The sequence below is a fragment of the Topomyia yanbarensis genome, chromosome 2 (genome assembly GCF_030247195.1).
Source record: "Topomyia yanbarensis strain Yona2022 chromosome 2, ASM3024719v1, whole genome shotgun sequence".
Taxonomy (NCBI): Eukaryota; Metazoa; Arthropoda; class Insecta; order Diptera; family Culicidae; genus Topomyia; species Topomyia yanbarensis.
Window position 1 is genome coordinate 130,726,795 of NC_080671.1, and position 15,401 is coordinate 130,742,195.

At 38.6% G+C, this 15,401-nt stretch overlaps 1 protein-coding gene across 1 annotated transcript in view; it reads right to left on the bottom strand.

Annotated features, from left to right (window-relative positions):
- Nucleotides 1-13,469: 13,469 nt before the first annotated feature.
- Nucleotides 13,470-15,401, bottom strand: part of LOC131679754 (protein dimmed) — a 155,574-nt gene continuing 153,642 nt past the window's right edge. Inside the window, exons 4-5 of the mRNA XM_058960499.1 lie at nt 14,271-14,522; nt 13,470-14,003 (exon numbers count right to left, since the gene is read on the bottom strand). Of these exons, the coding sequence (XP_058816482.1) occupies nt 13,470-14,003; nt 14,271-14,522 (786 nt within the window). The remainder of the gene's footprint in view (nt 14,004-14,270; nt 14,523-15,401) is intronic.

Consider the following 15,401-nt stretch of genomic DNA (forward strand, 5'->3'; position numbering starts at 1 on the left):
ACGTCCCGTTGCGAACAGCCGTCGTACACCTCCTTCAGCTTCGCATAGAACGCTTCCTTCTAGTCGTCGGGTCTCCCATCGTGTGGGCAGTGTACATTGATGATGCTGTAGTTGAAGAACTTTTGATCCTCAACTTACACATCCTTGCGTTGATCGGAGTCCATCCAATCATGCGTTGACGCATCCTACCCAGCACTACAAAGCCAGTTCCCAGCTCGTTGGTGGTGCCACAGCTCTGGTAGAAAGTAGCCGCCCGATGCCCGCTTTTCCATATCTTTTGTCCTGTTAAGCAAAGTTCCGGCAGTGCTACGACTTCAAAGTTGCGTGGTTGAAGTTCGTCGTAGATTATCCTGTCGAAAGCTGGAAAGCAGAGTAACCTGCAGTTCCATGTTCCGAGTTTTTTAATCGTAGTTCTTATTTCGTCGCGTAGATCTTTGCGGATTGTTCCGATTCGTATTTTTTCTACATTGTTCGCAACGGTTAGTTTTCCAGGGCGGCTTGTTGGGCCTTCCTTATCCCCCTGTCTCGCCGGAGGACCATCGTGTCAGCTCTGTCTGGAGTCCCACGCTGACACGAGGACGATACAATAGCCTCCAACATGGAGAACAGACGCTGTTTTGAGCCGCCTCTAACATGGGGAACAGACGCTCGGGTGGACTCATCCTCCGAAAAGAGGAGCACCCCTTCCCTGTCAGCATACGAACATGGTCCCACCGGGGTTGGCTACCCGATCTTTCCTATGGTTACTCGTACCCCAACTGGCGAACCACCGGGTCTATATTACGCATTGCCCAGTCATTTACAAGTTATATATTAAGTGTTGAATATAAATTCAAACAAAAAGGGGAATTTAGGCAAAACGAGCATGACAACGTAGTGTGCCAGCAATCAGATTTTCAAGCCTTTTAACATAAAATTCACATTTTTTGTTAAACTTTATCCAACCTATTTAAAAGAAATCGCGTTTTGGATACATTGTTCCCACTATGCATTAACAGAGCTTGTAAAATTGCGTTCAAATAAAAACTTTTCTGCCACATGTAAGTCTGAAAATGTCAAAGGATTTGTTGCATTTTCCCAACCACAATTGTAGTGTTATAGTCAAGGCACTGACTGGACATTGCAAACTCAATTATCGCATCGTTACTATTCAGCGTGCTATATTATTCGTGTGATCTTTGTAGCTGCCCTGCAGTAATGCAATTGCGTATCCGGATTTTTGGTTCTCCATACAGTCGGTGTTAAGTCAGACCGAACCTAGTCGCAAAATTTAAAAAAAAAATAGATAAGGATAGCACTGGATAAAAAATTTGTTCAGCTACATTCGATTTGTAACAGACTTGAAATATGTTTCAATACGCAAGTATTTTGGCAAAAATTAATTTCCAATCATATCGTAAAGGATGCTGCGATCCAAACTTTAAACTCGCTTTTCTCGAAATCATTACAATGTCACTTAGTCCGGTCTGATTTAACACCGACCATATGTAGATGAACCAGGTCCAGGGAGCTAAAACTCAAGGATATGCTATTGGTCCTAACCTAGTATGCTAAAGTGGTATAGGCTTTATCAGTAGGTTTTATTATCCCTTCGGTAGTGATGGATACAGGCTTTTTACTATTTTGGGTTGCAATAGTACTGAGTTGTTATTTTCCATTTCCCTATCTTTTTCTTTTTCTACCCTTACCCTTCCGACCAGGAAAATAATGAGACGACATGGCAAGGCACAAATCTCAGAAACATGCTAATCGAGCCAATATATTCTAAATCCTGATTTCTGTATCAGTAGAGTGTGAGATGAACATAGGTGCAGATGGCACAATTCTCCAATGCAAAACAAAGCTCTAACATGGGACTTGTTTCGGTCATTTAAAAACAACCTATACATTGAATGCTTAAAGCTCTTCCTGAATAAACAGGGTAAAATTTATTTTCTTATTCAAATTAGTTAGAAATATGACGTTAGCTTTACAGTGAAGAATATAGCCCCATATGGGTAATCTAACCTACTTTCACCGACGTGCATCACACCCGTCAATGTTATTGAATTATCTGCTCATTGAAAAAAGAACGAACAGTAGGACGGAAAATATTACCAGCGGGTTTCCTATCTATATTTTCCACGCAATACCACCCACAATCAATGACGACTATCCGTTCCTTGCAATGCCCCAAATGTAAAAGGCGGTGAAAAAAAAGATTGAGAACAATCTTGTCATGCTTTTGACGCCTCAAATTTCCAACACATCCGATTCTGGGGCTTCCCTTTTGTCAGGATCCCGTTATAAAGGAGAGGCAAATCTGCGTGTAATGTTATTATCGTGCCCGGAAAATATGCCTTCTAACCGTTAAATAACTCACAGACTGCCGCGGTGCAGCATCCGAGAAACGATGAAGAAGGTTCTATTCACGTGCCACCCAACCAAATATCTAAGTACAAAAAAAATGCTGTGAAATCGTGCGTGTTCCCATTCCATCGCCTCAAGACGAAACCGGGTTTACTGTCACCACAACATACTACTAGAGCTGTGTTGTGTGGGACCGTGTCTGGTTTGTTGTTGATAGAATTATCTGTTTATCTTGGCACGCGCACAAAAGGGGACCGTTGCGTGATGGCATCACTGTTGAGGTTCGTGTTTTTTTTCGGTTGCCGCTGGTGACTTGTTGGTTCTGATGTTGTGCTGCGTAACTAGCACTTCGATACGATACGGTAGCGCTCAAGTGTTGTGGGAGTAAATTGATATACTTGTGATGATGTATGACCTTACGGATTAGCGATTGTGTGTGCGGTCAGAAGTAGAGATATGTATGTACATAATTTGTTTGCATTCTATTTTCAATATTTTTTCTCTTTTACTAATGATGAAAATGTCTAGGTTGTTCCGTTTTCCCGTGTGCATAAATGATAGTAGTGCATAAACACGCATGTAATGTTTAAGATTTTGAACGTCACTCAGTTCTAGTCGCTGAGTTTCTAGTTACCAGGTGACGTGACTGTGAGAATAGGGTCCAATTAGTACAATTTTTTTTTTTGTTTCCAATATTCTAAATTAGAACAAGGTCATACTGGTATAAAAAGAGATACAATTTCTACTTTTATTAAATTATTCCGAATAACATAACCCCCTTATTTGATTATTAAACATATGCCAACTGTGGGATCTGCATGGGTATCTTACGGATCTGAAGATCCTAACGGAATATTGCAATCTCACGTTGACAATAATTCTTTGATTTCTAAACTCAAGAGATCTACTTTGAACGCATTCTGTTTTATTCTTTTGTTATTACCTTTGATTGGATTACTTTCATACCACCATACCAGGGCTAAGTACACAAAAGTACGCCATCAAAAAGTATTCCAACTGCTCCGGGATACACCAAAAAGCAAATTCCGACGGTAGCTTCCCCCTGCCTCCCACAGAGACCCAAATCAGCCTCTATTTACTAGTGCAAAAGAAGTGATGATCGTCACTCCACCCGGAAACTGCGCGTCAGCCAGCAGTAGCCAGAATAAGTGAAAGATGGAAGCTTATGAACAGTAAGGATAACATGTTCTTGCTGTTTACGGATGGTCCTCGATTGAAGCTGAGGCAATGCTTCCTTTGTGAGTTACTTGAGAAGATTTGCTGTTTCGGTGGCAATGGCACTGACTGGGGAGTTTGCGTTGCGGTGGCGGTATTCGACTAGGTACAAGGTATGAACCAGCATGGCACTGCTGGCGCACGGTGGGCAGCAATATGGGCACATTAGCAGCATATAATCATAACAATAACTAAAGGGAGCAAACGAGGGCACTGACTGGGCCCCGACGCCAGGGTGTGGAGCGATAGAAAGAAAACGGAAAATTTAATGATATGTTTTAATGGATGTTTTTAATAAAGTTAGTTTTCTTGTTTATTGAAACTGCGTTACGGTAAAGTGCAAAGCTGACAGCTGATGGCATTGTTTGAGCTTATTTTTTGTGTGTGTTATTGTTGCCGCCGCTGGACATTAGACTCTAATGGATGCACCACAGATCGGATTATCTCATGGAATATATCTACAGGATGTGTGGATGATTCCACCGACTATTGTGCAAACAAAATTGTTTTATTTTATTCTGATGCTCGCATTTATGGATTATGGGTTTGTGTTCGATCTATATAGTTTACTTAGTGCATTATCATATATTCATGTAGGTTAAATTTATTCTATAAATATATTTAAAAAATGGGATCCCCATAAACTGTTTGATCCTCAGCATAGCAAATATAAAGCTTTATCGGTCATAGCCGTTTTTGAATTAACACGAATAATTGTAAATTATCTTGAGATGTAGAATGCTTTGTGCAGTCAGAATTTAAATATTTGAAATCAAAAGAATGAATGAAGTATTATGAGGCTGAAATCTGACTATAGTTACCTGAATATTACCAGATGTCAGCCATATTTCTGAAGAGCTAACATTAGTAGGTACACTGGTACCTCCAGTCGAGCACAGTCGTGATTCGCTGGTTGGGCCATTCGCTAGTTGGACCGAAAATGTATCTACTCACACCTCTAATTATTGTCAGTTTGATTGTCAAAGTGAATTTGACACGAGATTTTGACATTCAGATGCTTTTTAGTTGGACAATGGTCCAACTAGCGGAGGTCCAACTAAAAAGCGGTCCAGTTAAAAAGTGACCAACCAGCGAATCATGACTATATGTGATGGATTAGTTTGGCGCCTTTTCGTAATTCAAGATTGTGACTTCCAGATCAGTGAAATTCTGTATAACCCTAAGCATAAGGGTATTTTTGAATAGGCTTGACGAGTAGATGACGGAAATCGATTAGTGACATCATTTTGAAGGCAAAATTTCCTATAACCATACCATCAGCATCACTAATCACTATATCTACTATAATTATCCCATTCCGAAAATGGCTATATTGTTAAGGTAATAGAGAATTTACCTCAACCAGAGGTCGCCATCTTGGATTTCAAAATGGTTTCAGACATTGATTACCGTAATCTCCTCGTCAACCCCAACCCCCGAAAATACTTATATTGTTGAGGTTATAGAGGATTTATCCAAACGCCATCTTGGATTTCACAATGACTGCAGTCATCGATTACGTCATCTACTCCTCGACTCCATTCCGAAAATACCATATTGTTGATGCTTCAGAGAATTTATCTAAATCGAAAGTCGTTTCCAAAATGGCTATTTACGTCTATTTCCGCCATCTACTAGTTCTCCCCATTCTAAAATTACCCATCATGTTGAAGTTGAAGAATTAATCTCAACCGGAAGTTTTCATCTTGGATTTCAAAATGGATTCAGATATCGATTTACGTCATGCACTCGTCGACCTCATGCTGACAATACCCATTATGTTAAGGCTGTAGAGAATTTATCTAGACCGGAAGTCGTCATCTTGGATTTCAAAACGGCTTCAGGCATCAACTTCCATCATCTACTCGTCGACCCCATTTCGAAAAGGCCCATATTGTTGGGGTTACTGGGAATTTATACAAACCGAATGTCGCCGTCTTGGATTTCAAGATAGCTTCAGAGATCGATTTCCGTCATCTACTAGTGCTCCCAATTCCGAAAACACCTATCTCGTTGCAGTTGTAGAAAATTTATCCAAACCGGAAATCGTCATTTTGGATTTAAAAATGACTGCAGACATCGATTTCACACATTGCTGTGGTTTTAGGGAATTTATCTAAACCGGAATGGCTTCAGACATCTATTTCCGTCATCTACTAGTTCACCCTATTCCGAAAATACCCATATTGTTGAGATTGTAGAGAATTTATCTAATCTGAAGTCGCCATCTTGGATTTCTAAATGGCTACAGACATCGATTTCCGTCATGCATTCGACAACCCCGTCCCGAAAATACTCCACTTTTATTAGCAACATTCAGCTAAGAATATGTTAAATTGTATGGAACTGCATACTGTATTGTACGTATTTAATCTTATTTTTTACGAACTTGGTTCGTTATTTCGAATTTGGCTCGTAAATATGCATTTAATTCACCTAACAGTGTGACTTCTTCTTCGGATATTATATTCGTGATCTAACGGTGGATGTCGACCGCCAGACGGCACGAGAGTGCAATGATGAAGTTTTTATTGTCATCTGTCAAAACGCATTAGAAAGTAAATTTTGAATTTTATATATTCAATCAATATTATAATTAAATGTTATTTCTTTTAATGAAAAGTAATATTGATGAAGAAAACATCGTTTCCTACCTCTGAAAAATATCCAGATGGTAAATTTCTTGTTACATCACTAAAAATTCGTTCTTCCGGTTTCAGTTTATTCTAAAATGAAATTCAGAGATTGAAATTTCGATAGAAAACACGATAGTGAGCGAAAATCACTGGATTAAAGAGTGGAGGCGTTGGCAGTAGAGATTATCCACTGATAATTCCAATTTCTAAATAAACATTTTCCGTATCTAAAACAACCAAACTAACCTCAACAATACAAAAATAATTCCGAATCTCAATAATTCGCCGTAAAATATCTAGTTCGACTGAATGTTTTGACGACAAACGAAAGAACGAGTGTTTTCTTATCACCTGCAATTAAAGATTTTGTGAAACTATGTAATGTTTATCTTAAAACAATTAAAATAGAACAACCCTCCTATATCATTAACGCAAGAAAATATTTTCATCATCATTTGACTGATACCAAAAATTAAATCTAGTTGGCGCATCGACCGAAAAAGTTTCACGTTTGAGAGTCAATCGATCAAATTAGCATGAGACACCATCATTATGAGAAATTTTGAAAATCAATTCAAATCAAAGGTAAAGCAAAAGCCCCTTAAAATAGGTACTTCACTTGCTTTGTGAATACATTATTTAAGTTCTTCGTTCAATGCATTGTGCATGGAAAAACTGAATTTCCCTTTAGGGACTATATATGTGATGGCCAAAAATAAGATTAAATATTGCGTATATTTGAAGTACATATCATTAAAAGCGTTTATTTTCATGGTGATTGCAGCTCTTGATAACACGCTACCTCAACGCTAAAGGATAATTTTTCACGATTTTTCTATTAAAAAGTGTCCCATTTCGCGAAAAATCAAGATATTGAAAAAAAAACCTCTTTTGTTTTTGGCTCTAGAAAAATACGGGAGATAGATTTTCGGCCATGGACCCTTTCCAAAAGAACTCGCCATTTTGATAAAAACTAATTTTTCTCCACTAAAGAGAAAATTGTTTAAAACCATCTTTGCGTTTATAAGAGCACAAAACATATAACTAAATTAGTTATAGAATTTGCGTTTCGACTTCATCTCATCAGAATCCGAGATTAACTTAGTCACAGGACTGAGCTAGCACCAGATTGACGCTAGCTTCAAAAAACGAAAACACTATTTGTGTTTCTGGGCAAACCCCTCGTTCTACGTGATGACTTTGCATTGTGTAAAAATACTGAAAATTTTGCGATCCGCTACATGTATAAACCATTGAGGAGGTATCCTGCTATACAAGATAAAAAAACTAGAGGCTTTTTTGCTTATGTCAATAGATATATCGAAGAATATATCACAACAATCTTCATCTAGCTTTTTAAAGATTCTAACCAACATTATAACATTATAATTATTGCAGCTTAAAATCAAAAATTCGTACCAACAATACATAAGGAAACTACGAAAAAAAGTTACGGAAAATCAAACAGAAGATATTCTTATGTAAATCGGAAATCTTTGTTGTTTCACTGGTTTCAACCACAATAAACTCCGTCATTTTGTGAAGTTTTTTAAGAAATATTTTGATTTTAGCTTTTCAAATGTGTGTGCTATTATACATAAATTTTCAAATAGCTAGGACTTTTCTTTCCCTTTCCAGAAATCACGAAAATAAGCTTCTCTTTTGTCTCCTAAAGTAGTCTACTCCCTTAAGTGTATCTATTAATCTAGGACACTTTTTTAACATAAACTACCTAAACAAACGAACGAATGGGAAAAGATACGCCATATTATGGAAGAAACCGTTAAATTAATCCTTTAACTTACTACAACTAAATCGGTGTAGTTCGTTGCAAAAGAAAAAAAACTATCCCCAAAAATACCCCTCAAGTAGACAGTTTTCCAAGAAGTTTCTTGTGGACGAGTTTATAATGACTTTTTTTCCACTTACTTGAAGTCATTGAAGCTTCTCGTTTTCTATGCAAGAAGAATGCTTCATAGGTGAAGAAAGTTTTCTTAAAAAATGGCGAAGAAATAGATCGAGATACGATTTTTCCCTACAAGCCACGAAATTGTTGAAACTAACTAAATTTTTTTAAGGCAACGTTGAGCCGAGCGATTAAAAAGTAGAAGGAAACTTTCTCTCCGGACAGTGCAATTGATGCATCGGAGTGGAATCGTTTAGCATGAACTGCACTTTCCCAACAACCCTAGCTCATTCGAAAAATCAAGGTTGATCTTAACATCTCATACCTAACAATGATTTGCCGTCAAAACTGAATACTACCCGCTGAACTGTTGGCGAATCCGTTTTCGAAAGTTCTGCAAATGATACCGCGTAAATAAATAACCCAACTGAAATCGTAAACAAAAAACAGCGGTGCGGTCAAAATCCGAGCTTATATGCTGTACAACCAGGTGCTCAATAAAAGTATCTTAATCGACAAAGAACCAAATGCGATTTTAATCAAATTTTTCTCATGGAAACGTTCCTAGCAAATTCAAGTTCGTTTTCTGACGAAAAATGTTATGGTTTGGCAAGGGTTCGTCAAACGGTGAGATGAAATAGTCTTCACTTAAGGGATTAGAATGGCAAGGAGACGCCATGTTTCGTTTGGAGTTTCAATTCAGCTGCACAAGCTTATAGCTGAGTTCGGATTCAGGACGGAGCATGGCGTTTCTTTGTTTTTTTATCTCTTTAGTTCTCCTTTCCTATTCAAGTCTCCTATCTCATGCCTCCACGCGAGTCTAAGTTTATTGATGACATTTGGTCCTGGGTGCTATCAGCCTTCTGCCGATAGTAGCAGAATGAGAAGGTGTGAACAGATCTTATCAAGTAATCACTACCGTAAAAATGAATATCTGATTGGCCGTGTCGATGATCGTGGGTTAATACATACTGAAAATTCGGAGTAGGCAGGCCTTTCGCGCCATTTGGTTGGCTACGTTCTTGCCCAACAAAGTAGAAATCTCTCCTAAGATCCGTCTTGTTTCTTGGTACACCTGACACGCAGGTTTAAAAAAATTGCTACAGCAAATATCATTTATTTATGAAGTAAATTATAATTTAATGGAATACTTCGAAACCATGGAAGCATTACTTTCATTTGTGGTCGTAGTATAACGTAATATAGAAAATATAACCCATCAAAGTTTTAGTTTGATAAAAGAATTGAGTGTACAATTTCCCCAGAAGCCACCATTTCCTTAAAACATCTTCTGGCGGAATAGAGGAAGCAGAGGAGCTCGTACTAACCCGAGCTATTTTCTGAAGCCGTCTCCTGCCTGCGTGTGGATTGAATCTCTGTTTTGACAAATGTAGATCTACACCAAAAAAGTTGTTTGTCTTGGTTTATTCTGTATATCACAGAGGACAATATTTTTGTTTTAATTAAATAGGCGGTTTTGTTAAATTTTCGAGGTAATGAGCAACTTTTCGATGAATTCTGGACAGGCTTCGTGAGTGTCATCCTACCTACCTTTGACCGAAGCAAAAATACTCCTCTCGTCGCAGAAATTACGCCCACTGTCTGTTACGTAAACAAGTGCATATTGATAACTGTCTCAGAGAAGAACTAGAGGCCCAAACAGATCGGAGAATTATTTATTATTCACATGATTAGCATGATTAATTCCTTTATTATTCTGCCCGGGTGTCCTTCGGTTCGTTGGAAGCAGAATAACGGATGGTAGACAGAAGCTTGAGAGTATTTTTTCGATTCACGGACAGGTCTTCCGTTACCGGGAAACAGATGTAAGCAAACGTCAGATAACTTTCAGGAGGAGTCAAAAGTTCAGACACATGGTTGATGGCTTCACGACTTAGTGGAACTGATTTGTTCTCGTTGGCAGAAGAATGTTTCGCGTTGCTACTGGGTACGATGAATTGAGTTTGTGCCCGAGGTTATTCGATCCACTTGTATTTATGTGGGCGTGCTGGGGATGCGATACTGAGTGGCTGGCAGGTTTCGATTTCGGCTGATTGTAATCCGACAAAAGCGATGATGCTGAGCTTCCGTTCTATTCTTTTCGTTTATCCGATTATGCGGACTGGGGACTATATTCATTCCATGATATATACTTTACTCTTTGGTGAAAAAAGCAAAGCATTGGTACTAGAATCCTTTTACGAAATTTTGAACTTGTGTCTTAACAATCTTTGCAGCCGATGCGGAGTATACAGCACAATGGCAAGATTTGTGCTATGATCCTATAAATAAACTTTTATTTGCACCACCCATTTGTACTACAGGAGTGTCAAAGTTCTCTGGTTTACCTTGTATTGGATGAAAGTTAAGTTTAGCATCCGTTTACCTCTTTTTTACTTTTTGAATTGGTTGCCAAATCATGAATTGCTTTCTGTAGTGACTGAGGTGATGTTGTCACAACTTTTAAACTTGTCACCTTGGACTTGACGCTGCACCAGTGATGATTCGTCAAGGCCTGGTTAGAGTTATCTGTCTAAGGGACCATCCATAAATGACGTAGCATTATATGGGGGAGGGGGGAGTTTTGTATTTTGTGATGATGTGTGACGACAGGGGGGGTAGGGGGTCATGTCATGCTACGTAGCTTATTTAAAGGGGAATAGGGGTTGACCTGATGTCACGATAATCTTACCCGTTTCATCTAACATCGTTTTTGATTTTTTTTAAATTTTTAACGGGGACAACCAGGGGGGTGAGGGTTACCGTCAAGTAATTATCAGGGGGGGTATATAGAATTTTGTGACGAAATGCTACCCAAAAATGCTACGTCATTTATGGATCATCCCTAACCATGAAATTAGCTCTTATCCTAAATATAATAGTATGGAATTGACAAATGCAGTACAATACAAATTAAAATATAAGATACTAGTAATCGAAAGATATTAATGAAAATTTGCAAATACTTTTCCTACAATCGAGCAAGGCATCGAACTTTAACATCTATTTCAATCATGTGTTGATACTCCCTTCCACCATATCGCACCCCATCAGCAAACAGCCAGTGATAGCATCGGCTAGAGCAATTGGAAATCACGGAAATACCTAAGCTCGATTGGGGCTAAGTTTTTTCCCTGCTGATAGGGTCCATGCTCTTTCGCTTGACGAGTTGGCGGCTAGTAAAGTAATCGGCGGATCCAGAAGTGACCTGGCTCTCGGAATAGCCTATCCATCTAGACCGTTCACGTGGTACTATAGAAACAACCTGTAAGAATGCGGTCAAGCCAGATGACCTATGGGATGACCAGCTGTACGTGCATCAGATATAAGTCAAGAGATTTAAACGGAACAGAAATTGTGCACACCGGAGGGAAAGAAATCGAAAACATGCTTTCCTGACTGGGGCGTTGTGGGAAGGCCTGGGATGGGAAGATCCAGCGTTTGGTGGAAATCAGGGTTGGAATGGTTGCGTTACGGTCGTCGATAGGACTTGTTTTGAAATTTTTTGAGCAAATACCATGTGATGTAACTAAAATGTAAATGTACATTTTTAGACTTCTAACCACGTGCTTTTGTAGTTATTTCTAAAGCATGGGTGGACTCAACTGGACTTGCGTCTACAGAAAGGCGGGAATTAGTTGGAAATTTTGCTGAACGAGGAGACTGAGTTATGTTAAAACAGTTTTACTTTTGATTTGTTTTCAAAAAGCGATTCTTGGTAGTCAACCAAAAAGTAATGTAATCTGACTAAGAGAAAGCACGGATTGGTTGTTGTCACTGGTTTGCATTATTATTTTATGTCGATCGAATTCCTAAGGGCATGTTCAGCAGCGTAGTGTTTTATATGGGATTTTCAAAGTGGAACTGGATTTAAAACAATCACAATACCCAGCAGAGTTGTTTTGATATATTATTTCGAACAGTTTCGTGTTGAACTGTGTAACTGGTATTCTCTTGGTTGCTTCATTTGATATACGTTTGGAACTATTTTGAATATATAAAGAGTTTATAGCACATACACTCAATATATTGGGGAAATGAATTCAACTTCAATTCAAGAATTCAATGAGTCAAGAAACGATCTGAGGACACGTGTGGGAGTGTTTCAATACTAGATTCATAATTTTGACAGTTATATAATATATACTGCAAACTTTAAGACTAAAACTTTCTCTCCCAGCAGCAGTTTGAACAGCTGTTCTTGTTAGTTTAAAATTCAGGTTTGAAATTCATGCCATGTCTTAAGTTGGACTTAAAATTATGTTTCCCCAGAGTATCTGTCCTGGTCTATGTATTTAAAAACCTGTTCTAAACGTGTTTTAGATTGAGAAATAAATAAAATGGTTGTGTATACCAATTTATATTTAAAAATAAAACGTGGGATGCAATAATTTCGATTCTAGTTAGAGTAGAATGGGGTCAGATAGGATACAATAGGTATAGGGCAATATCTTTGCAATGTTATTGTAGAGGTTGCTCGCATTGCATGAATTAGATACATGGTAAAAACATCGTTTCTGACTGTCATTTCGGCTGTTACCGTGGATCAGCTGTATTAGTTAAGGCGTCGTTTATGTTTTCGCGTGTTGTTCCTCGAAAACGCATTGTCTTTCGTTCTCAGTACAATACATTTAATCAATGTGAAAAAAAATCAAGAGAGGTTTTTCTTACGTAAAAATTAATGCTGAACACGAATTTTGTGTTGGTTTTTCGATATTTTTGTTTTTGAAAAAAATATCGACATCAACATGAAACATTTGCTTGGGGACACAATAGGTCAGCCGTTTGGGGACACTTTAGGTCACTACTATAATGTAAAATTGAATTATTTTGACAGGAAAATGATGCGTAATTTTGCGCGAAATATGCCAAAATGAAGTGAAGAGGACATAAAGAACGCATTTGTATCTGTTCAAGATGACGCTAGTATTCGGCCAGCCTCTAAACAATTCATAGTTCTGCTCGAAACATTACGTGCTCGTGTGAAAGGAAAGTGGTTGTCATTAATGAATTCGCACCATATATTTCGGGTGAGTTAACAATATAGTAATTTAAGATGTTGTTGAAGTAGATAATCGAAAAAGAAAAGGAATCCAAAAAATGTACATTTCTTTTCCATGCACACAAATATGCGATTTTATCAAATGCAAAGAGTACGATAAAGTGAATGTTAACTGAAAATGTAATAAAAATACTTTGTTAACGATAGACAATTTTACTGCATAGAAGTTTGTCTGTTAGTTTTTTCGTTCTCAACCAACCCTGCTAAATGAAAGCACCAACAGGAAAAACTCCGATCGCATCACCATTTAATGCACCGTACCGGGCGGTAAGTGGAGGATTTACATCATTTGAAATGGATCCTCGTAGAAGCTGTTTTCAATGTCTATACTACTTGCACTATTGTTGTTGTTGTTATGGTTGATGCTGTTGTTGTTGTTGAAATTGGCGATACTGAGGTTATTGTTGTTGTTATTGTGGTGATGGTGGGCGTCACTACCACTGATGAGGCTGATAGGATGGTGATGGTTCTGTTGATTGATACCACTGCTGCTCAGTACGTCAAGCACGGATATGGTGGACGAAATTTGATCGGGATGGTGCTGATGACGCTGTTGCTGAGAATCAGCTTCCGCCTTCACGATGCAATGATTCTGCACTGTGTTTGCTGCTGCTATTGGGACTGCTGTTGGTGTTAATGCTACCACAGCGGTTGTTGTTTTTGTTTTCGTCGAAACACCAGCAGCGCCCTCTTCGCCGCGCATTACAATGATAACGTCGGTGAGAGCTGTGATGTAGTTCTTAGCTAACGTGAGCGTTTCAATCTTGGACAGACGTCGTTCTTTCTTAACGTGCGGTATTACTTCTCTCAATGACTGGGGGAATGTGAAAGAGTAGAAATGTAGAAAAAAGATCAGACATTTAATTATATGTGGCGGTATCAATTACTGTCGTCGAAAAGTAAACACTTCAGCGTCCTAATGAAAAGGGCTCTTATTACATTATTCTATTGTACGGCTGGTTTAATTTAGATTCTTACATTAGGTAATAAGATTAAAACTCTACTCTAACCGTTCGACTTGTCCGATGCAAGTGCAAGTGGAATGCCTACATTTTATCTGTGTCATTTAACCCGTACTCACCTGAAATGCATCGTTAAGGCTGTGCATACGCATACGTTCCCGTTCATTGGATTCTAGCCGCCGCAGGTTGCGCTCTTTGGCATTCAAAGCACCCTTTCGGCGCCGTGCGGCAGCTGCGGCTTGCTGGTGATTCTGCAATGAGGCATTCCGACTGCTGCTGCCACCGCGGCTACCAGCACGACTGCCACTACCGCAACTGGTGTCGTCACTTTGCGAGCTGGAATCGCTCATGTCCGGATCGAGGGCGGATTCCTTGGAGGAAAGCAACCAATTTTAGCTATGTCATGAGTTGTTTGCTGTTGGTAGATGGGATAGTATTTGGTACGATTGTTGAATTATCGCTTAAAATGTATTACTACCCAGTATGTCCAGTTTGAATGACTGGTTCTATTTAGCATCCGGCCTAAGTGACACAACCGATTCTGTTTAGAATCGGTTTTTTTCATTGGAACCGGATACTAAATAGGTCAGCCAGAACTCCGGCTCATTTTCCGGCTGGTCTTACTGTGTAGTTCATTAAGGGGCCGTACACAAATGACGTAGCTTTTTTCGGTGATTTTTGACCCCTCCCTCCCCCCTCGTAGCATTTGGTCCCAAAATTCTAACCTCCCCCTCGTAAATAACGTAGCATTTACCTACCCCCTCCCTCTCGTCCCATGCACAGCGCCCGCGCGATGAAAAAAAAAAATTACATATGTTTTTCAATTATTTTAAATACATGTCCTTTCAAAATGTTTGACGACTTTTATCAGCATTTTCATTATAACAGCAAATTTCGTGCAAAATAAACCCATTTCATGACAAATCGTCGCTGTTGTGCTATCTTATGACAAGCGCCATTTAGCACATTTCGAGAAAAACGATTTTTAAAGTTTGAAATTGAATATTTTGAAATTTATAAATGGTATAAACAATCCAAAGAAGACAATTGATGCTTCTATCTATTCTGCATTAATCTCTCAAATATTACAAAGATCGGTTGACTATGTTGCGAGTTTTTACTATGAATGTAAACAAAAGTCGCACTCACACGTGTCATAGGCGTGTATTGATGACAAAATTTGTAGAACGTGTCATAATAGTGCATGGAAAATTTTCCATAGAAAAAAATCATCAATTTTTAACTTTTAT